The sequence below is a fragment of the Corvus kubaryi genome, unplaced genomic scaffold (assembly GCF_017639235.1).
Source record: "Corvus kubaryi isolate FWS band 111438036 unplaced genomic scaffold, C.kubaryi_AGA036_p1.0 split1-131, whole genome shotgun sequence".
Taxonomy (NCBI): Eukaryota; Metazoa; Chordata; class Aves; order Passeriformes; family Corvidae; genus Corvus; species Corvus kubaryi.
Genome location: NW_024582073.1, coordinates 20,610,662 through 20,635,181, shown reverse-complemented (window position 1 = coordinate 20,635,181; position 24,520 = coordinate 20,610,662). Strand labels below are relative to the sequence as shown.

General features: G+C 40.7%; 1 protein-coding gene across 2 annotated transcripts in view; it reads right to left on the bottom strand.

Annotated features, from left to right (window-relative positions):
* TBC1D14 (TBC1 domain family member 14) overlaps positions 1–24,309 on the bottom strand; it is a 65,391-nt gene extending 41,082 nt beyond the window's left edge. Inside the window, exons 1-3 of one of the 2 annotated variants that reach the window (XM_042052933.1) lie at positions 23,526–24,309; positions 17,394–18,129; positions 2,025–2,145 (exon numbers count right to left, since the gene is read on the bottom strand). In XM_042052933.1, the coding sequence (XP_041908867.1) occupies positions 2,025–2,145; positions 17,394–18,129; positions 23,526–24,294 (1,626 nt within the window). In that variant the 5' untranslated portion in view covers positions 24,295–24,309. The remainder of the gene's footprint in view (positions 1–2,024; positions 2,146–17,393; positions 18,130–23,525) is intronic. The other variant, XM_042052932.1, reaches the window with a different exon arrangement.
* Between the last annotated feature and the right edge of the window lie 211 nt (positions 24,310–24,520).

Below are 24,520 nucleotides of genomic sequence, written 5' to 3'. Positions count from 1 at the left end.
AGTGCATTTTCAAACATCAATTGCAAAAGGAACTGGCATAACCAGTTCTGCTCAAGCAGAATTCCTGAAGATAATTGATATAAAAAATTAATCGTGCAAACCTCCATTGCAAATGCAGTTCCAGCTTCTCCAAAATTACTCATTTTGACAGCTTTAAAGTTTTAATTTAACTGGATAAAAACTATACAAAAGCTCTCAGTGACCCAGTAAAACAACCCAGCCTGAGCATATACCAATATTGCTTCTTCATCAGAAGACTAATACTCATGTATATTTTCAGCTTTAAAAACAGGACAAGCAACATCTTAGCTGGAGTGATTTTAATTCCTACACTGTTAAAATACAGTATGATGCTATGTTGTATATACACTTGTTGAACAAATGAGTGTTGTCACAAGAGTTTTTACATGGCTTGAGAAAAGCCGTATGTGCTCAAAAAGCCTGTCTGACCATTGTTTTGGTGAGGGATCATCTAAATCAGGCTGTGCTTTTAGATGGTGGTGAGGTTCAACTAGTGACTTACAGCACTACTCATGATTCAAAGTCTACATGCCAAAAATAATCTCAGAAAAGCACCAAATCATTTAGGAAGGATTAGTTATTGTTATCCAAGAGGCACTGGAGACAATTGTTTTAGACTGCAATTTTGCCAGAAACTCACTAATGGTTGTGTTGGGGTCTCCCCTGCTGCCATGCAGCCCTGGGAGAGGGGCCCTGGGGGGGAGACACGGTGTTTCCCTGCCCCTGCTCAGCCTCATTCCCCATTGGTTGGTTTGTGTTCCCCTGTGTAAGAAGGACCCTCGGGTCCCGTGACTGCAGAGTTCCTGAGCAGAGCCCCGGCCATGCGGCTGGAGAAATAAACATCTCTGAAACATCTACCACGAATCTGTCCATATATATTTCCTTTCCACAGGACTCCTGGTTTGAAATATGCTTGTTGCAGTAATCCCCGCTGCAACATGGTTGGATGCCATACCACATAAGTATTTAATAATGACTGTTTTGTAACAAATTTAATACAGCCATTCAAAGCTGTAATGTAAGATAGTTTGGATGTAAAGGAAAAAGAGTCACAGTACCAGCAACAACCACAAAATGTTAATAGATTATCTACTCACTTACTAAAGAACAGGCACTACAATAAAATATACTGCTAAGTGTCAGAGTACTGCAATTATTAAGTCTCTTCAATTTTGTCATCAAAAATCTTTAGTGAACACTTCAGAACCATTAATTGTGTCAAGACAAGCTGAAGATAAAGTCTGAATGGTTGAGTACAGTGACAAGTTCAAAAGCTGCCTCAATTTCACTTTACCAGCCTAACTACAGCTAAGAACAGTCACATGACACATGGATTTCCAGAATACTTTACCCTGAATTAAGCAGCACAGTCCTTCAAATCAGCATTTGCATTTCACACACAGCATCTGGTTTTGAAGTTTTACTGCATGGTCTCTTTCCACGCAAACATTACTATTCCCATAGCGATTTGAACAAGGAAGTGACAACTGAAATACAAAAAAAGCTCCAAACACATTAAAAGGCTACTTGCAATCCAAAAATCCCAGATCAAGTCAGACAGATCAAAAGAGGTTTTCTTGTCACTGAAAGAGCAGCTCATGAACTACTGACCACACAGCTGGATTTCACAAGATTTTCCCCATTGGAAAGGCAAGTCATTTGACTCACTAGCCAAGAGCTTGGGTTCATCTGTAGTAGAACCAGTTCCCTGAAATGCTGCTTTCAACAATGTTGGAAAAAAGTGGGTTTCACTTCGGATTTTTATTCTCTTATGACACACTAAGGAAGGCTCTTCATGCCTCACATACTCAGTGTAATGACCAAGTAGAACACATTCTTCTGAACAGCACTGTCGTAACAGAAGGAAAATTTCAACAAAGAGCCTTTTCTGGTATTGAAATTGTGTGCAACTCAAACAATATATGCACAGTCATATATACAGATCATAAACTTAACTGGCTTCTTCACTCACCATTAATTCTAATACAGAATTAAACAAATACCTTTTGTACTTTCTTTGGGTCTTTCTGTAAGTTTTCTCCAAGAGGTACTTTTCCAAACAACTTCCATCGCACATCATTTTCTTTTTCAAATCTTGCACTTTGCTTTCTGGTAAACAAACTCCTAAAAACAAAAGAAGTTTTATTAAGAAAAAAGGTTAATTGATTAATTATAATGAAAAGAAGGACAAACATTTGCTAAGCTTATGGATTCCTAACCACATATTCCAACTCCTCTTGTGGTTGTGCTGACAGACACTGTTTCCCAGCTTCAAAAGGTACACCATGCAGTATTATCACCATACCAGGCAATGGACTTGGTTAAATGACAACTTTTAGATAAAAAAAGATCATTTTCCAACTTTCTAAAAGTGGACACCCTTTTTTAGCCTTTCTGTAGATCATTTAGCCTCACTCTTTAAAAAAAAAGACTAAGGCACTAAACCTCTTGCTGCATGAACATTCTCTACCCACCTGTTACAACACATTACTACCAAAAATCACAAGAACCTTGGAGACATAGTAGCCTTTTACTGTATTTAATCTGCTTTAATAAAAGATTATTTTTCCTAAATAATCTTAAAAACAGCTATCAAAACACATTAATTCTGAAGTCTCTCTGAAATGTCTAATATTTACTAGCTTAAACTCTGTAGGAACAGTCATAAAGCTAGACATAAATGCACTGAAAATTAGATTAGTTTTATTGACATTGCTAGTTTTATATCATAAAGCGATTTGCCAGACTTGCAACTTCACACCACAGCTACTTTTTTCCAAAACTGGAAAAAACAGTACAGACCAGTCTTCACGCTTTTGATAGCACTCAGCTCCTCCAAGAGCACAGATATTCTATCCCCATGGCACGCCTGCATTATTAAAGCAACAAATTTTCTTTTGTCCTACTGTCTAGTTTAGCACATATTATTCAAATATGTCCAGGTTGGTTCCATTATTTACTCACCTCAAGGTAGGTTGATCTGGAAACTGACTGTAAGTTTTTGCTCCCTCATTTAAAGGAAAATAAAAATCCACTGAGACAAAAGCAATTTTGCTACTGCACTCAGCAGGCAACTCCAGTACCTTCAAACCACAGATGCTCCCATTCTGACATTACTGCTTTTCCTTACAGTTACCACCTTAATGCCGTGTGTGCTGGCACATCGAGTGCAGATTGTTTCTTATGTATAAAGTGTGATAGTTTGGAAAATAAAACTACATTGAGCTTCACGTTCTAAAAGAACTGAATACATGTCTGCAACAGGAACAATCCAGGCACTAAAAAGTTGTTTTTCCTTGTCACTTTGTATCAGATCACATGACCAATATCACAGCTATACCAACAGAGATAACATTGCTGGAATACAAGAGATATGTTTAATATGTGGAAAACAATTGAGGTCATAACATTAGAGTATGCTGAAATATATTATAAAGTTAACAGTATGCACTGCCATCCTTAAGTATGCATATATTTATACAAATTATCACATGCTTCTGTATCACAAGGGTACAGTTACCTTGAAATTCAAACCAAGAACAAATTATCATATTAAAAGATAAGAACAAAGTGTTTATGTACAGAAACCACGCAAGTCAATTACAACTGATGTCAAAGCTAAGCAGTAACTGTACTTCTCCAAACCCCTTTCAGCTACACAGAGATTATAAAGTAACTAAAGCCCGAGAGGACAGATTTGTATAATCATTTGAGACAGCTACCTGGGAAATAAAATATAAAGACAAACAGACAAGATACTAATTTTTATATATATATATATATATATTCCGTCCATTTAAAATGGAGAAATATCAAGCAAGTTCTAAAATACATCTAAGAATAAAAAGGAAAGCGTGACAGAAACAACATCCTAAAATCTACTGCGTGTAAATAGGATACACCATGTAAGGCAGACTGGCTGCTCTTGCAAAAGGGTTTTTTTCAGATTGTTACTACTTCAGAAGCAAGCAAATTCCAGATTACAAACCATCTTCAGAGAAAAGAAGAACTTCTAGCATCGGGGACACTGGAAGAGTCCAGTAAGGAGGCACACCTCTGCGACAGCTCTGTGCACATTCAAATCCTTTTGCAAGTAAAAGGCTTTCACCACACTTCATTAGCACTGCAATAACACAGAAATTAAAGGCAATTTTCTCTCTGTCTCTATCCACATTAGAGGTTGCTAGCACGAGTGTATATACAAGCAACAACTCCCTCAGTCTCCTCTGAAGGATTTTAAGAACAGCAGTAGGTATTTACCCTCAGAGCAAAATAAAGATGAATTGGAATGATAAAAGTGTAACAGCTCTCTGCTGCAAGTGCCTGCATAAAATGAACTAAATCTGAAAAGACAATCTCACACACTTCCTCCCAATTCAATTCCACAATCCTAACTATCTACTTTCCCTTTAGAGGCAGCATCATAACAAATAATCTGTTCTACAGCTTATCTAGCAGATGGCACAGCACTTGTTCAGCTCACTCTTCTCTATCCCTACATTCTAGGGCACCAGGCATCTCTTCCTTCCTTTGTACTATGTCAGGGATTTCCAGATCACTTTTAATTTAAAATACATATATTGAACTGAAAGCAGTAGGTATGGTCAATATACAGATTTCATTCTGTACTCTTCTTTTCCTCCACCCTCTGTTTGGGCCTAAGTCCTAGTGTTTGGTTGGTGTCCACACTATTTACAAACTCCAAAAAGTCTCAAAATCCCCCAAAGGCTTAACATTATCAGCAGTCACAAATCAGCACAATCAGATGTAGAACAGCAAACTACAACCTGTTCTTGCTTTGACTGAGGACACACAGCATTAAATCCTGATCTGCCCCAGACTGGAACAGACCAAAGGTAATATATGACAGGATGGCATAGAAGGAGCAGAAGAGATGCCACCTAATTTTCACCTATTCTGAGAAAACTTAAGGGGAAAAAAACCCCAACCAAACAAAAAAACATCTATGGAATGTTCTCTGGTTCAATTTCTGCAGAGCTTTGCAATAAATCAGGACAACACCACAGGGTCCTGATAAAGCCACTACCTGAGATTCCTGAACTAAAAGTAAACCCTTAAAAACCCAACTGCCTTAGGAGGAAGTTTCTGCCATATATATGTCAGAGCAAATAACTCATAGCAAAACCTTTCATTTTTTGTTATTACAGCACAGAAAGGAATTACTTTCCTCCTATTCTTACACAGCTCCCTCAGATTTTCAAGAAAAGTACTAAGTGGTTTCACTGTGAGCAAATTCACTAAGAAAAATTCCATGCTAAAGGTAACTTAAGGAGATCTTACAGAAAATACAGGTTAACAAGAAGCAAAACTTCCCTATTTGAAAAAACAAAACAAAACCCTAAACAAACAGATCTTTACTCCAAAGATGAGCTCAGAAATTCTAGTGTAAAAGATGTCAAAGTTTCATTACAAGGGTTTTAAGATAACAAAAATTAATTTGAGATCTTAAATGTAAAAAAGGGCTGACATGCCTTGAAAGAAAAGATCACATGCTCATCGTTATCTCAGTATCACTGTCCTCTTCACAACTATCAGAGCACATCATGATGATTTACAATAGGGATAGTAACAAGAACATCTGACATGATGCATGATGTCTGCAGTCTCATTAGTGTGCAGTCATTAAAGTGTCATGGGTTACATCTTCATTTCTGTTGCACATGGTAACTATTTTACACTAAGTGTCTGCAGCTGCTTATTTTAGAGAAGCCAAGCACGGAAGTTAAATTGAGATCAAATTTCAATTAGAAAACTGCTTTTGCACAGTCCCCTAAAAACAGTATTTGGCACCAAACAGCTGTTTAACATTGTTATTTTAATTGAGCTGTGGAGAGGGATTACCTACCTGAAGAGAATTTAATTCTAACTCCAGGTTTAATTTTTACATACAATGAACATCCTGTGGTAGGACAGAGATGGAACAATCATTTGCTTGAACATACAGATATTCCATCACCACTCTATACTGATCTGCCCAGCTGCCTTTTCTGTGGGGAAAAGAGGAAGTTAATACCAAGAGGCAAGTTTAGCAATGTCAGGAAAACCTTATTTTTTAATAAAACTTTAGAAACAATTCCATTTTGGTTCTCCAAGCACTGCTAAAATAAACATACAAAATAGTTGCCATATATATGTACTGCACATGTATATATTGCCACTATTTTTGTAGCCTTGTGTGCTGTCATGATCGGGCTGAAGCCTCAATCAAATTTTAAAACTGTGGTTCTAACGATATTAGATATTCTAACGATATTACAACAAGTAATCGAGTCAAACCTATCCATATTGCATCTGTAAGAGCATTTTCAAGCTTTTGCTTTTAAAAAAAGTCTGGAATCACCACCAAAGCAGAAAGTTTATCTAGTTCTGTCCAATTCTCTTTCCAAAAAGACAGGAGGTCTGCAACACAACTGCCAACAACTACTGCCCTGTGAGGAGTTGAGAGCAGCAGCTCCACAAGCATTCAACTATTCATTTTTCCACATTTCAGCTGTGCTTTGTTCCAAGCAAGGTTAGTCACTTTTGTGAAGTCACCTCTTAAGAGGTCATCCCTTTCCACCACAAAGTCTCAAAGTCTCAAAGTCTTCTCTATCCAGGCAGGCTCAATACTGAGCCCATCAGATACCTCTGAACTTTGGTACCACCAGAGTCAAGGAACTGTTTCTCTGGCACATGTCACTTAAACAACGGGAAAAATGGATGGGCTCACACAGGAGCTGTCAGAGGGTGGAGCTGAGCAAGGCAGGCACATACACACCCACTGACACCTGTTGGTCCACACACACATCCCTGGACTTCCAGGCAACACACGGTATTTTTTTACCAGAACGCCCAAGATACACCAGTTTCCTGAAAGAAAGGGTAGAGGAGCTTAGGATTTAGGAGTTTTTACAATTACAGCATCTGGGTTCTTCAGAAAATCTGAATTTTAACTGTATTGCTGTGACTGTTTTGCCAGGGCTCCTTAGATGAAGTTCTACAGTACTTGAACTACTGGCATGCAGCACAGAGTAACAACTGCAAGCAATAGAAAAGTGAGATGGTATATGCTGCTCTGTGGTAGCCTAACACTGATCTAGCATAGAGATTACATTTGCAAGTAAATGGGTTCCTTACTCTTAAAAAGACAGTTGGTACACAGAAACATGTATGAAAATTGTGAAGAAACTGACCCAGCTCATGCAAACTGATGCAATTTCTTATCTGCATTTAAGCAACACTAATTTGCAAATGTAAGTAAATTTTTGTTACAAGTTTTAAAAATACACACAACATCTCCTGCTCTCAAGATGCATGCTCCAAATTTTAATTAGTCTTTCAATTAAGATTATTTTCAGAAGACAAAACAAGTGGAATAGTCATGCAAATTAACTACGGGAAGGACTTACCAGTGTCATGAGCAGAACAGATGAAAAATAAGGACAGTGAAGAAAGTTCAAAAGGTTCAGTTTTGTAGAACAATTTTATCTTGAAAGACAATTTTTCAAATGAGTATCAGACTTGCATGTGTTCTTAAGAAGCAAGAAAGAAACAAAGTCAAAGATCATTTCAGCTGCTTCTGAAGGAAGACCCTGAAATTACCCTGATAACTCTAAACTACACAAGGAGAGAGCACCAAGGTCTTGAGCCCCTCGGCCTATCCAAGGCTAAGTACATGCATAGACCTTAGATAAGTAAGCAGATATTAATCATAAGAACCAGGTAAATCCACACTGAGCACATAAGCACTGTAAGAAATGTCTCCACAGAAGTTATTCCACAAGGCATCCAGAAAACTACATTGAAACAAGACATTTTAAATAACATGTACCTATTAAGCAAAAAATATATTAAGATAAATTTTATTAAGTAATTGCTGCATTATCATCAAAAGTGTCCAGCCACCTGACCTTATGTGGCATTAATTCAATTAACACTATCTGCTATGGAATTCTACTATGGAATTTAGTCAAAAGGTACAACAACACTGTTTTCTTCTCATCCTCCACTGACCTTTTCTATTCTGTACTAATCATAACTTTTGCAATTTACCAATAAACAGAAGAAAGATTCTCACGTCTAGATGTTCCCAACCTGCTCACTTAAACAATTTCCAGAGACTGAGAAAACAAATCCTGAAAAAACAGCAACATTCTATCAAAGGAATTTTTGTTACCAGATTAGTGGAGGAACAAGACTGACACGTAAATCATGGTGACTGGAGAACTGATGGACTTGAGAAGGCATTCTTGTCAGGAGACCCACCAAAGTCTCCTGAAATGCCCTAAATCTACATTCTCCAAAGGTAAAAGCCAGCAATTGGTAGTTATGACGCAGTAACACTGGTTTCTAGAAATAATTTACTAGATGTAGCGACTGCCAGTTCTTACATTCCCTTCTCTCAAACCCCAATCACCTCTAAGTCAACCTATACAACAAAACAACCAACAGACAGAACACCATTAAAAAAGTTCAAGTACTTTGGCTATGGTGAAGAACCTCCATAAACATGTCCAAAGTTATGCTTTGAATAAGATTCCAAAATTACATACAAAAGCAGGGTTTGCAGAATTTTATCTCTGGGAGATTGCCAAAGGTCGGACTAAAGGAAGAACAATGCTTGGTTTATGGATAAACAAATCAACAGAAACAGAGCCAGACAGCCTGCAAATTTACCTACCTATGAAAGGGGTAACTAATCACAGAATTATGTTTTATAAATTCCTACCACATTTTATAAACAAAGTTTTCCAACCACTGACATTCCAGTATGTTCGGTAAGAATCAAGAACAATGACACTTCACAGGGTAACAGACACCTGGAGGTCTGGAAAAAAAATACTTCCACAGTAGAGAGAAACAGTAATACAATATAAGTTAGCACTACAGGATACCTGATAGCTTGCAATAGGGTAACTTGGAAATTTCTCTGTATTTCTGGGAAAAAGAGTAGAGTTTAATAAACTATTTTATCAAAACTACAATATTCTGCATTTATCTTTTTTCTTGCAGATTCCCCTCATTTTACAGGGGAACAAAGCAGTGCTGACTGCCCTGAAGTGTCCGAAATGTGCAAAGATAAATTGGGCAGTACCCTGTGAGTTTAGCTGTTAGGACTGCTTGCTGTAAGCCATGAACTATTTTGCATATGGATAATGCACAGTGCTGGTCTACCATGAAAATACTGCAGAATTCTCAGAAAATGGAGTTTCAGCAAGTTAGGACTGTCATACAAAATCAACACTCAGATCCAACTTCAAACTAATATGTTAGCATCAACCAGCTACAATTAACGATCCTTTTCTAGCTGGCCAAATTCCCAGTTCTCCTCATATTATTGGAATAAATGAAAATTCTATTCCTAAAATCTGAAAGTAGATTTCTTCATTGATTTGAAGCACTATTACCACACAAATAAAAAAACAGAACACATGAAATGTCATCCTAAGCAAAAAGCTGAAGCCGAGTAAAATGTAAGACCTTACAACAACAGAGATTAAATATGAACTTGTTTGCATAAACATCAAAAGCAAAAAGTGAGTAAAAGCTCTGCCTGGTACCTACAAGACTATATCTGTATCCAGCATGGGGCCCATGGACTACAACAAATAAGATCAAAAACTGGAGGATGACCACTATGATGGCTGGGTGCTGAGGCCTACAACATACATGCAGGGATGCTGAGAAAGGTGTTTTTATTTAGCCTGGATGACCATCCTCAGGGATGCAATGAGGAATAAAACCCAAGAGGCGAAGCAGCAAGCTGCTGCAAGGCAAGTTTTAAATAGATAAAAGGGGAGGGGAAAAAAAAAAAATCACAGCAGTAGAAGATAAATCCCGAATTGTGCAGTCTAGGGAGGTTAACTCCAAGCTTGAATGTACTCACAACAACTGAACAGGGTCCTGAGCAACACGCTCTAGGGCTGAAGTTGCCCTGCACCAAGCAGGGACCTACACACAGCGCTCCAGAAATCCCTCTGACCTGAACTGCTCTGTGATTCCATACTCGTGGAAGGTTCCTGCTCACAAAGGGGAGACCAAGCACCCAGTACATGCCTTGTCCTACCTCCAGTTGTTGCCAAGTTCTTGTGTTTATTCTGTCAGCTCTAAGGTGTGAATGACCTTAATATTTACCGTAGGGTTTTTTCTTTATTATTCTTATGGTATGGCTGAAAAACTTTGGAGGCATTTAATGACTAAAAAGAGAGGCTCAACACAAATAAAGGAATGGATTCAGAAAATTCATGGTTTCCATATATCATTTCTGTTAATAAAATTCTACATAAGAAGGAAAACTTCTTCGACAGACCATCTCTTATTTGAGCCTTTTTAAATGTGTTTAAAACCGAAGTTAATATTGACTCCACCTTCTCCACAGATTATGTAACACAGGAAGTGAGACAGTACAAATAAAAACATCAAAGAGCAAAAACGATATTTATTCCATCTAATTTCACCTTGCTCATTGCATTTTTCAGGAAAAAAGAAGTCATCTGAACATTAAACAGTACTTTGATCAGATGGAGAGAGAGATAGAGTATCACACAGCAGTAATTGCACTGATACTCTCCATTCCCCATCATCTACTTCTCACAGCTCCTTTTAACAAAGGAAAACATCAGGAAAGCTCTCGCAAATCAAATGAAGATACAAAGACCATCTAACCCACCCATTCACTAAACCTTCATATAGACAATGAATCAGAATGAAAACAGACCTTAATTTCATTAATCTGAATTAGCTCCTAAAGTCTCATACACATCTCTGAGAAACGTCTGTAGTTCTCATGCTTTCTATTCAAAAGCAAGTGTGTGCAGTGCTGTATTGGTTTTGCATGGCAAGGTTTTAGTAGTGGAGGGCTACAGGGGGCCTGCTGTGAGAAGCTGTCAGAGGCTTTCCCCATGTACAACAGAGCCAATGCCAGCTGGGTCCAGGACGGATCTGCTGCTGGCAAGGCTGAGTCCAACGGAGACAGTGGTAGCTCCTCTGGAATAACAGTTAAGAAGGGAAAAAACTTGCTGCACAACAGCAGCAGCAGTCAAAAAAGAGGAGTGAGACTGTGTGAGAGCACCAAGCCTGCAGACAGCAAGGTGAGTGCAGAAGGAGGGGCAGGAGGTGCTCCAGGTGCCTGAGCAGAGATTCCCCCGCAGCCCCTGGTGCAGCTCATGGTGAGGCAGCTGTGCCCCTGCAGCCCATGGAGGTCCAGGGTGGAGCAGAGATCCACTTGCAGCCCATAAAGGACCCCATAGCAGAGCAGATGGATGTGCCTAAAGGAGACTGTGACCCTGTGAGAACAGGAGCAGGCTCCTGGCAGCACCTGTGGCCCCTTGGAATGAGGAGCCCATGCTGGAGCAGGTTTGCTGGCAGGACTTGTGACCCCACAGGGGAAGGGAGGATGCGGGGAGCATTATAGCTCAATGCTGCAAACAACATACAACACCCATCTATGCTACAGGTCACATTCACCAGCCAGTATCAGACTTCTGTAATGCTTCCCACCAGCCACTAGAAAAGAAACATACACGTTTTACCTGCTTTTAAGTAATAACTAGACCACATTAAGTCCTCACTGCACAGTTTTGTACCGTTACTAAAAAAACTCCAAAACTTAAAGTATCACTGAGCAGATTTTCATTTAGCTTCTATAATGAACAAATAACTTCAACAAACCTCTTTGTTTAAAGTCTTGTATGTGCAAAACTGTTTCCAGTTACTCAACAGCAAAACAAAGATTTTAACCTACAAAAGCAACTTCCTTTTATTCTAAAGAGCCACATCTCAAAATTTAGTGAAAAGTTTAAGGAAGAACTAAAAGAATTGTAATTGTAAAGAGTTACATTATCCCACACATAAAGGGAAAATAAGGATTGCAATTAATTTAGACAGTTTCAGTTCAACACCTAGTGGAGAACAGGCCACATGACAAAGTTCAAAACTTCATACTCTGAATAAGAGGACAGAAGTTCTGAAAACTGCATCATACAATTTTCAACCTTTATCAAAAGCAAAGGCTGTTATCTTTGTAGAATTCCAACTTTTCACCTGTGGAACACTTGCTCGGAGAGAGAATATTTATTTCAGAAAATTCCGCAGCTTTTCTTTTGTTTCACACAGAGCTGTGGTAGTAAATACAGGTGGGGAGAGGACCTTTAGTCTGTCAGTTCAAGTAGACAGAGTGGCTTTCAAATATGAACTATCCAAAATCACACTGTGCAGACTGAAGCACCCTTCAGATGAGTACAACTGAATGCCTCACAGGCTGCAGAAATACTGCCAGCATCCTCTGTTAAACAGATCCTCAGTGCCTGTGCTGCTTCCCACACCACAAAAGCATGAGCTTGTTTGCCCTCCTTTCTTCCCTGACCTTTCAGCTGCCTGTTACTGACAACAATTTGCTAGAAATGCACACAGATAAAGTAGCAGGGAAGAGACGAAGGGACAGGAGGGAAGGACAAAACTGCCACCAAATTATTCTCTTCCCTCTGACAGGGCAGTGAATCCTGTGGTGCCAGGCAACTACAGCACTCGGGAGCCCAGCCCAAGGCAGGGAAGGGAAGCAGCCTGTGCTGGGTGGCCATGCAGGTTCCCTCCATCAGAGGCATGGTTTCTGGAGTCCTTCCCATCAGCTTCTGGCCAACTCCACCTGCAGCTCAGTTTGGTTTTATTCATTTGTGGTTAGAAACAGTGAAGTTATATCTGCCCCCACAGTGCATCCAGCTCTTTCTGTTCCTCCTCCTACACGCTTCAGTCCTGTTCTCAGCCTGTCTCCTCCTGAACAGCCAATACTATAGGAGGCTTCACTGAACAGAAACTTGCATGGAAGAGGAGACAACATAATATCTACTATCTTAGATCAGTCAATTGCAATTATTTTCATAATTTTTCTTCCTTCCTGTGCTCAGTGAATTCCCATTTTTGGAGACATGAAAGCAGGAAATCAACACTACAATGCTCCTTGTCATTCTACCTCCCTTTTAGCACCAAAATTAGAGAAGTACAATAAGCTGTCCTCTCATTAAAAGCATTATGAAAGGGTCCTATTCATTAACACAGATGACTGATCTACTCCATAAATGGACCTAATTCCTAAATTCAGAACCACAAATTATGTGTGACCAGTAATCTCAAAACATGTATGTACATATGTGATATAAACATATTAAATTCACATGATTTCAGACTTAACACTGAAAGCAGTAGCTACTATTTCAAAATTAAAGACCTTTTTCTTATCAGATTACAAGTAATGTCGCAGCCTGGACTAGATATGTGCTTCTATGTATGGTATAGGATGCCAATCCTGCTCCAGAAGCTTTCTCCCAGAAACGCAGAGATTCTTTGCAAATAGTACAATGTAATGTTGTTCTTAAAGCCCTTTACTTCATGTGTAGGCCCTATGCCCCTGAGAGGTTTCCTGAGATCCAAATACTTGGATCAGAAACTTCTAGGAGTAGCCTGAAAAGAAAGAAGATCCAGATTCCTGAAACAGACAATATCCATGCAGTGGACTAAGTAAAGACTTACGCTGCTTGTAATCCATTCAAATGAAACAAACTGCATGGCTTATTTTTAACTGTACATAGCCCTAATCCCTTTATGGTCACACTCCGTGTAACCCTAAAAATCCTCATTCTCAGTCTCCAAAATGATAATTGAAAATGATAAATGAAAAGTGCAACTTCTGCAGTAAGATCACAACAGTTCTGATTCAGCAAAACTGTTTAAGACCCACACACTTTAAAAGTTTCAGCAGTACTGTGCAGAAGTGAAGTCCAAAGGCATAACTCATTAACTCAGACTACTCTGGGTCAATAAGGCAAAGGTGCAGACAAGCCAACTACTCTTTAGTCTCCCACCCAGTTACTTGCTCACACTAGTTTTCAAACCAAGTTCCTGCATATATTCAAATAAAGGAAATTAATTCCAACTCATGCTTACGTGAAAGACCTCTGGGCTTTTAAAGCTGATACAAGTGACACTTGAAAACAACCAACATGTCAGGTTTTTTTGTCAACAGTCAGCATTACAGCTGCTTTCAGAAGCAATAATCCATTTTCATACACCAACCTGGAGCCTAATGAGAGCACTGTACCTGTGGTGCCTTAAGCTCTTTCAAGAGGAAAGCTGTGCGTAAGCAAGAAAGCGGCCTCTTTCTCACTTTGGATCTTCCTGCCCACACCCAAAGATGCACCCAACAGCCTGAGGAAACAACCAGACCTTTTGGATACTCAAACTGCTGAAGAAACAAACTGAGCCAGAGAAACTGTCTTCACCACAGTGCTCAGGAAGGCAAGGCAGGAGCACTTCACTCTCAAGTGATCTTGAAGATGCGAGGACTGAAGGAAATGAGCCAACAGGTCATTTCATCATCCTTTTCTTTGATATCTTCTACAAATAGTTTTGTAAATGCAGTCTCAAACCAACACCTCATAACACACCACAGAACTGACAGAGAACATGCAACCTTGTGCACAGTACTCATGCACACGTGCATATAGTCTCAAAAGGAAAAATAAATGTAGAGAGTGCCAAAAAATAACTATATTCTAAAGCAAGTACTTCTGTAACCATTTTCTTGATACCGCAGAAGATTTACCCCTAACTGATATGTAAGTAGCTTAAGCACGTGTGACCAAGCACTGAAGGCATCTAATTATTGTCAGTATTATCTCTACAGGCAGCCACAAATCTTAACTGACATGTCAAGGCCAAATTTACTCTCGATAAGATCAGAGAAACTAACACATCCTCAGAGGCCAGGCGGGGTTCCATACAAGCACAAGTGCCATTTCAAGAAGCAAGGTTTCTCCCTTTTACCAAATACCAATAACCTGTGCAAAAAATTAAGCTGACTCATCTTTGCTCTCAGTGGTTCAAACCTGTATCCTATTACCCAGAGAAGCCCTCAAAGAGCTAAACATGCAGATTAAGGCCGAGTCCCTGCACTGCAGCCTTACACCATGACCACTGGGCTGCTGGAAGGCTGTGTACAAAGCACTCAGGGTTCATTCTTCCATGTTGTACACAAGTGTGACAGCCACTGACCAAACCCAAGGCAATTTGACTTTCTCCTGCCACTATTCACCCTTGGCTCTCTAAAGTGAAATTTATGCACTTAACCTGCGAGACTGAATCTCAACTGAAACTCCTTTCAGCACAGAGTGCAATGCTAAGAACACACTCCTTTCTAGGACTTTGTTTATACCCACCACTGCAGCACTTGCAACAAACTGCTTTAGAAAGCTCCCTCTCAGCAAGCTGGTCTTTAGCAATACTAAACAAAACACCTCCTCTTCATCTCACACTGCACACAAACCCCAGTGCAGAGCACAGGGTGAGCTGGGTAGGAAGGCCTCTAGAAAGCAGCTACTTTCAAACAATACACTGCAAGGCCCAGGTTCATTTACTTCAGTACTGGTTTAAGCCCTGGGAATCCAAGGAGCCCACAGGAACTCCAGGGAACAGGGAGTTTTCAACCCCATGGATGGCAGATTACAAATACCAACAAAAACTAGCAACAGCATGTTTTGAACCTTAACAATGCTGACAGCATAAATATAGATAGTACTCTGTGGCACAGAACAACCTCCAAGGCTCCCTGCTTGTTCAATACCTTGTGAAACTCACCACCAGGCCTCATGACATGAAACAGATGCATAAAACACGGAGGTGTGGTGTGCAAGTACAGACAAAAAGTGGGCAGCTCTTGTTTCCAAAACAGAACAGGAAGTGGATGCCAAAGAGAAGAATATTCAAGGTCAAGTTACAGACTGAGCACCTAGAACTTCAAAGCCGATCACCTAGTTTGAACTTAATCCTCATATTCTTACAATGACATCACCCAATGACCAAGATTATCTGTTCTCCATTTAAAAGGCAATAATGACAGCCTTTGTTTCCTGGCATTCAATGTACCTGCAAAGATTCAGGTTAAAAAGCTCAGTCTGGTGACTACTACAGTTTCTGTAACACTGGTAAAACCTCCACAGACTACAGTGGAACAGAATTTGGACAGATGGCTTTGCTTTGTTGGATAAGAAAAGTTGAGAGGTGGTTAAGCATCCTACTCTGAGCAGGGTCTAAATGTGCCTGTTCCACTGTGCTCCCTCCAAGGCTGAAGGACAGCATTTGTTTGAGTTAGCAGTTGTACTACCAGAATGGGTAACAAAAGTTCATGCTTTGAAGTGCCAAGAAGCCTCCTGCTTTAGAATTAAGTCTGGTTCCTTGGCAACAAACAGACAAGGGTCCACAAAATCATCAGCACCTCAAACACGACTGATGACTGGAGCTCTGCTGCACAGTACTTTAACCTAAGAATAAAAATCAACCAAGGCTTCAGCCAGTTTAGTAGGTCTAAATAAACTGATTCTCTTAAGCTTTGCAAATAAGGCAGCCTTTCAAAGAATGATGTTTGCCAATTCTTGATGCATTTTATTAGCCTACTTGTCTCACGCAAAAAAAAATTACATGAGGAAAAACAGATTAGCTGAAGCCATGTACAAAACAGGTTATACACAGCCAACTCTGCTCGATGTCTAAAATGTCTTTCTAGAACAATTTCTCTAAAATATACCACACTTCAAATATCATAACTTAGGAGACATTATGAAGCCCTTACATAACTTAAAAAAAAAAAGAACCCACCAGCAAACAACTCAAGCCCCCAGAAACCAATTAGTCCTTTTTCCCATTCCCCACTTCCCTGGGGGAACCTTATCCTTCATACAAGGGCCACATTTAGAAACTGCTTTGGGTGGCCAATGCTATCATTTCAACAAGTGGGTGACACAATGTCAGATGTTTTCATTCCATACAAAAATTAAGGAAAAGGCTATTAAAAAAAACAGTAACTGAGATTTGGAAACATAAGAGTAGTCACACCAAGTGTTTGTAAAGTATTTGTATTTTAAGCTTCATACCCTTAGAATGATCAATAAAATATCCCATGACTACTAAACTATTTATGAATCCTCAGCTGTCAAAGCTCTTTAATACAGGTATGGATCCTACCTATATTCATCTATTTATGTGACACAAGATTAAGGACCTTGGCCAAAATCACAGAAGATACCACTGGAGAAGCCACTGTTCAGAAGAAAAAAAGACCTTGTTCAGAAATCCTTTTACTGCAATGTAGAAGGACTCTTCCAAGATTTAAGATGCTTCCATACATCATAAACATAATATAGAATAGGATGCAGAGCCTTAGTCCCCAGCAATATTTGCCTATTTACTCATAACAGAAAAAATATGTTAATACCAATCTACATTAAAACAGCTATCTATTACATCTTTCAAAGCACAATATCAAACAAGACCTTTCTCCTAAGATCTTACATAATCTGTTAAAATATATTTTATGGAAACATTACCTGGCAAAGAAGTTTGTAAAAGGTCCCAGTATTTTCCGTTTACTGTCCACATCTGTCTCGTGACAATACTGCTGCTGGCTCTGGTCATTGCTCTCTTTAGTGGAATTCAGGGTAACATCCGAAAAGTGCGCCTCGTCAGTCTCGAGATCCACTATTGCACTTGAACTGCTTGTGACCACAAAGTCCAAAATGTCTTCATTGCTAACTGATAAGGTTGTTGACAGTTCTGTGCTAAGACTAGACACACTACAAACAGAGATATCATCACTTCGATTTAGAGTTTTTGAGGTTGGACTATAAAGTTTGACAGTGTCATACCCAGTTCTTGGGAAAGTCGAGGATTTTCGCACAGCGTGGTCATGCTCAGCAGTCAGTGAATGTGGAGGCACATATGGTGGCAGTGCACAAGCACTCTGAAAAGCCCTGTCAGGCACGAGTTCAGGTTCTGATTGCTTTCTCTTCACATTCAGCACACTGCAGTGAACAGGCTCTGGATTTCCTATTTCTAGAGTTGGAATACCAGAATCCACTGATTTAAGGCTATGACAATCTTCTAAAGCACTGGACAGCTGGCCAGGTCCATATTCAGGCAATGAGAGATGTCTCAGGGTCCCAGAATTCAAGTTTTGAAGGCCCTGGATACTGCTGCCCACTCTTGAATCCAGAATTCCCACGAAGGTCAAACCATTTAAAGAGTTGGATAAATTTGCATCGGTTGTCTTGGCCCAGCTGGTAACTGGTTAAAAAGAAAGAAAAGATTATGAGTTTGCTGGAGCGTTGTGGTTTGTTCTCGACTGTTTGTTTGGTAGGGTTGGTTTTTTTTCCATGGTCGTTTCTTGGTTTTGTTTCTTGGTTTGTTTTTTTAATACACTTAGTCCTGTCCTAATTTAGGCTTTTAATTAAAAATTATTTGTCTTCTCTTGCACATGATTACCATCCCTTCCCCCAGCCTGAACAACCAGGACAATGGCAACTTAAATTAGGCTTCTAGAAAATGTCAAGCATGAAAAGCTTTTCATAAGCAGTTTGTGTGCCCACATTTGCTTCTTACACATCTCCTAAGAGCAAAACTACATACTATAAAACCTGCAGTATTTTAAGGTTCCCTGCCAATATTGAGACAAATATATGAATTTTTTTTAATACAGTCATAAATTCATATTTGCTGATGTCAGAGGGCTACAAAACTTGTTTCCATACACTTAGACCAGATTCAGAAGTGTTCATTTAAACAGAATTTCTCAGTATTCTTGGAAACCATAAAACTGATAACAAATTCGTCACAAAAGAGAATCCATAATGTATCATTGTTGCATTAAGCAAGAGATGCAAAATCTGAACATCTATAAAGCTATCCATATAGTCAATGTTTTGACAACACACATGATGCACTTCATCAGTGCATATACAGTAACAATGACATTTGCAAATACGTATTATTTACTGCACTCAGGGACTGTGATCCTTCATCTTTGCAATATCCATGCAGGCTGTCACCCCAGGGGCTCCCAGCAGGTCAGTTAATCCAGTCAGTGCCTCACTTCCAGTCAGAATCTGAATGGCCTGCAAAGTAAGGGCTGTCAAATAGGAGCTACAGGTTGGATGCACCAAACTCATTGGCAACTTTCATACACCTGGAACACCATCAGGAATACTACCCTGGCTTCCAGAACTGCTACTGACCCTTTAAACACTACATGATTATTAATACGACATTACACAGATCTTCTCTTTCCATACGAGTAGTTAAATTGTCTACAGCTCTTCTGAAGTTTGCAATGCAATTACTCTGCAGCAGTTGGCAGAACAAATATGCACATATTGCTTCAAGTTCTTCCCTCTGAAACACTCTGGGATAAGTGTGAATGAATGAAGAACACTCCTTCCATCTTGCAAACAGACTGCTTTCTAGACAGATTTTTTCTTCAGTTCCTGAAGCCTGGTCTCCTGCTTCTGCTCTCCTACTCTCTCTCAGGAGTAGCACTTAATTAAAGGTGCCAGTTGTTCTTTAGGTCATCCCCACATTCTATTTTTAAAAAACAAATACAAACATACCCCAAAAGAAACCCCAAACTTCTCAATTTCAAACAGCAGTGAAAACTGCTATCTCACAGCAGTTCTAAACCCCTGGTTAACATCACCTAAGCCCTGCCAAACACCAGGGTTTCACACACAGTACATTCTTAGATCTGAGGACATCAATACACTTTGGCATTGTGATACCAACAGGCAGCGAGTGAGAGAAAACTCATTTCAAACATATCTCACTGGTCCAAACAGAAGGTTTTTTTCCACAAGTTTTCAGTCATGTGGAAAGTTCAGGAATCCAACTGTACTTTGTATGCTATACTAAATCTTTAACTTACTACCCCAATGGTATTCACTTGCAGATATGACACTCCAGTTCAATCCACTCCTAAGCACAGACAAAAGTCAAGGAGAAACAACCCTGGATATTTCATCTTTCAGACTTCTTCAGAACTTTTTAACAGCCAACTATATGCTACCCATCCAAATCAATCAATGCACCAATTGCCTAATCTTCTGGGTAAGCAAGGTTTCAAGTGTATTGTTTTGACTAAAAAGCTTGTGAAGATGTACACTGTCCTTAAAGAGTTGCTATAGCAACTTTTTTTTTTCATATTACCATGGTTTGAAAAGTTTACATCCCCTGCAATTAAAATGATGTCTTGAAATAGCTGGCACACCAACCATGTACATTATGAATTCTCTATTCACTAAATTAAAATTGCAAGGGCCAGCAAAAAAACAAGCAACCCTAAATAGCAACCCTTGAATGCAGGCAACAAACTACACTCAAGAAGTCAACAATGATAGTTGAAGTATACAAATAAGACATAACATGGAGCATTAGGTATAATTACTGTTGTATACTGGGATCGCCTATTCTCAGACCTTCTTGCTTGAATTCACTTGTTTTTCTAATGTAAGTCTGACTGTTTTCTTCTCCCTGTGCTCACCTTTATCCCTTCATATACATTACATTGCTCTTTAAATACACAGCTCACCCAGCCCCAATGTTACGCTACAGCATATATAGATACACACTTCAGAACAGTATAACCAAGGTGTTTGACATAAAAGAATTCAAACTTATAAATGCATTTAGAAAGTGCAGTCCAGAAATCAAAACACAGAAATGTAATCTGCCAGGAACAGCTTTGATGATGGTTGGGTAAACAGTACAAGCATGTTCCTGTAATGAATTCCTCCCATGACTGCCTTCACTTCTGCTCAATGATTTTCCCAAGTAGCAGCCAGTCCTTAGTTTAATTGCACTGCTCTTCTCAACCAAGCTTACAAATAGTAAGCATTCAAGTGACCTTGGCAGAGGCAGTAACCACAGCAGCTCCAGAGGCCAAATACTATAAACAAAAGAGTTTAAAAAAAAGGTGAAAATAAAATTCCACGCTGGCTTCTGAAGCTATTTTAACTTGGCTTGTATTTTTTCAAGCAATAAATTTAACAGGAAGAGATCCTTTAAACGGGCAACCAGCAAATGCAGAAGTATACAACACTACAGCTTGCTGGAGCAAATTATGCAACATCAAGCTACAAAGGTTTTACACAGTTCAGCGAAACTGTGGGAGGCTTTGAAGTGTACCCGTCAAAGGCTTTAAATGAAAACTTGAGATGCAATCAGCTGTCAAGGATACACATGAGAACTCCTTGATTCATTCTGCGTTAGGTTGTTGTAGGATTGTTTTTAAGGATGAAGTGATATTTATACTCTGTTTTATCTGCCTCACTGGTAAGTGCAAAATCTGACAATTGATGTCAAATATTCTGTCGTGCTCCAATGCCAGCTTCTTTCCATAAAGCATTTATTAACATAACAATGTTGAAACATTATCATCTGAGTATAATAAACTATTGAGAAATAGCATGCAATTTTGTCAGCACAACATTAATAATCCCCATTGTTTATTTAAATATATTATGATCTAAATAAAATCGATATTTGTAAAGTCTTAACACGTATGTCTTATAGAGAACATGATCTCATAAGAGTGAGCATTCCACGAGAGGTAACAAGGTGAAGGGAGTTAGGAAAATACAGCCAAGGTCACAAGTGGTGATGAGAGAGCAGGTAGATATTATTTACTCATTAACACTTCCAACTTAAGTGCTAAGGACAAAGACAGTTTTGTAGCCAGGTTCAAAATTAACATCAGGACACAACTATTCACACAAAGGGCAGCTAAACTGTGCAACTCCTTGTCACAGAACACCATGGATGCCAGAAATTTACATGAAAGCTTGGGAATAAAAATCCACTGATGATTCCTAAACAAAAAGGAACTCAGAAAGTCTCTAAATTGCAAGTGTCAGAACTTCATGAAAACATCAACATACATTAGTTCTGCTTTCAGGCCCTCTCCTGGGTAATTTTTTCTCTGACAGGTGGAGTTTTTATCTTTCTCAGTAGGGCTGTCCATAGGGCCTCACATTCCCCAAATTCTGATCACAGCATGTAAGAAGGCATGCTCTGACAATAACCAGAGGCTTTAAAACAGATTTTGGCTTTGCATACCACTCAGCCACACAGAGGGAACAAGTCATATTTGATTAGAATTTCTAAGATTTACAATAAAATGGCTTTTTAACCATTTTGATAAAAAAGTTAAAGAAAGATAACAGCAATGCAAAATCATTAGAGTAAAACAAAAACAGAAAGATGCCAACTCAAGGCCCATTATTCCAAGTTTGTTATGAGTTATGATACAATTTAGGCAAGCAACAAGACTAAGACAACAATTTGCAAAACAGGCTTTATATTTTCTTGCCTCACAGGAATGAGAAGGGGAATGGTTACACATACTGCTCAGTTCTCAAACAGTTAACATCACAATTTATATCACACACCTCATCTCTACAACACTTAACCTCTGCCAGCATTTTTTCTTAAGTCTTTAAGAACAAAGAATTTCTTAAATTACAAAGTTGCAACTTTTTTTTTCCTCCTAAAATAATTTTTTTTCAAATTAATGGTTTATATTCTCCATGCGTTTAACAATATTTTTGTTGCATGCACCAAGAAACACATTGGTGTTATCAAGTGCAGCTTTGGGTGACCTTGGTGCACAAGAGCATCAAACTCAGTTTTATTAAAGATTTCTTGGTCCCGTTTGTTTACATGCCCGTTCCAACAGCCACAGCATTGCCAAGAGTGAAGAACTCCTGAAGCTACAAAAAGTCTGCCTTTAAACAAAACATAAGATACAGCAATCAAGGCTACCTTTGTAAGTACGGCTGAAACTTTACTGAAATAAAAGAAACCAGGGGGGAATTTTTTTTTTTTTTTAATTAAGATGATTGTTATCTAACTCTCAGCTGGTGACCTTTTAGAAAGGCCCTTTAGAGCTTTACAAATCTGGCTTCTGAGTAGAGTGCTCGGAGAGCAATCATAAGTAAGCCATTCACTGCTTTTCGACTGTTTTTGCTCCGTCAGGCAGGCAATACAAACAAGTTACAGTGCTCTGCTAAAGCCTCTGCTCCAGAAGCGGTTTACACGGCTTTTTCTCTCCCCACACCATTATTACTTAAAACTCTGTGAACCACACTAAATTAGCAGCAGCGTCAGGAGAACTTCAGCTATCGTGAGATGTAGTTTTGTTTGGTCTTTGGGAATTGCCTGGGAGAGTTCGACTAGAACAGAAACAGCGAGATGAAAGTTTCTTCCTTCTCACGGGCTGAGCCCGACTCGCTCTGCGAAGGTTTCCGAGCTGGCGGCCTTCGCTTACAAAACAACCTAAAGAAACTGAAACAAAAAACAAAACAAAACCAGAAAAAAAAAAAAAAAAAAAAGCCACGACCAAAGCCTTGAGGAAGCAGCGCTCACTCTTTTCCGCGGTCTTTAACCCACTCGGTGAACACTCCGACGGCTCAGCCCACCTGCTCCTCTTAACTTTTAAGGTGGCCATAGCCGGGCAAGTCAGCAGCCGCAGCCAGCGCGGCCCCGGCGAGCCCCTCGGCGCTGAGGCTGCTCCCGCCGGCCCGGCACCCCCCGGGCTCTGCCCCTCACGCCAACAGGTACCCAACACCCCCAGCCCCGGCAGGGCTGCGCCGCCGCCCGGGCGGGAAGAGCCCCGAGGAGCCCAGACACCTCACCGGGGTAGCGCTGCCCTCCGTCGCTCTCGTCACGCTGGGCCATGCCCGGCCCGACCCGCCCCACAGCCGCTGCTGCGGGACTAGGAAGCGGCCGGCGGCTGCGGCGGGCGGTCCATATCGCCGCTCTCCGGTCCCCGCGGAGCAGCGCCAGGTTCAGCGCGGCTGAGGCGGAGCAGCCACCCCTTGCCGGGCACCCCCTTGACGCGGCGCGGGGCCTCCCATGGCGCCGGCGGCGCACACCTGGCTGCGGGACAGGTGCCGGGCTCCTCCGGCGATGCTCCAGCCCCCGCGGCTCAGGCTCCTCCCACGTCGCTGGCCCGGCCCGGCGCGGCGGGGGAAGCACCGCCCGCCGGGGAAGGGAACGCCTGCGCGGAGGGGAGCGAGGGGCGGCCGCTGGGCGCCATTTTAAATGGTCTCGGTGCCCACGGAGCGGCGACTGTGGTGTCTGCTCAGCCCCGGAGAGGCGGCGCCCCGGGAGTGGGGCGGTGGCTGAGGGTGCTGGTTCCGAGCAGCCCCTGGACGGGAGGGAAGCGGGGCTGTGGCTGAGGGCGCTCATTCCGAGGAGGAGCCCCGCGCCCGGCGGGAGCCGCTCTTTGGCTGCCGGGCGCTGCAGCCCGTCCCGCGTTACTGCCGGGCCGGCGGGCAGCCCTGTCCGTCCCCGGGGGAAGCAGGTGAGCAGGCGGGCTGTACTCCTGTTGCCGCCTGCGTTTAGGAGGAAAACTAAATTCAGCGGTTTTACAAATGTGGGCTGCGGAAGGGGTGGAGACATCAAGTGCAGGTGTGTCCTTAGCTCTGTGGAACTCCGGCATTACGCTCTGTAATGCCAAAAGTGGAGGCTCTGTGGTGGTAATTTTTTGTATGTTTATCTTTCCATTCTCTTCACCCTCCGTCTCAAAGTGCACCCTTTTGCCGTTCACATGGACTGCTTTACACCTGCACTGAAATTCCGAGCAGTCAGCACCTGACAGGAACAGATCTGTCATGTTTCCTTATCG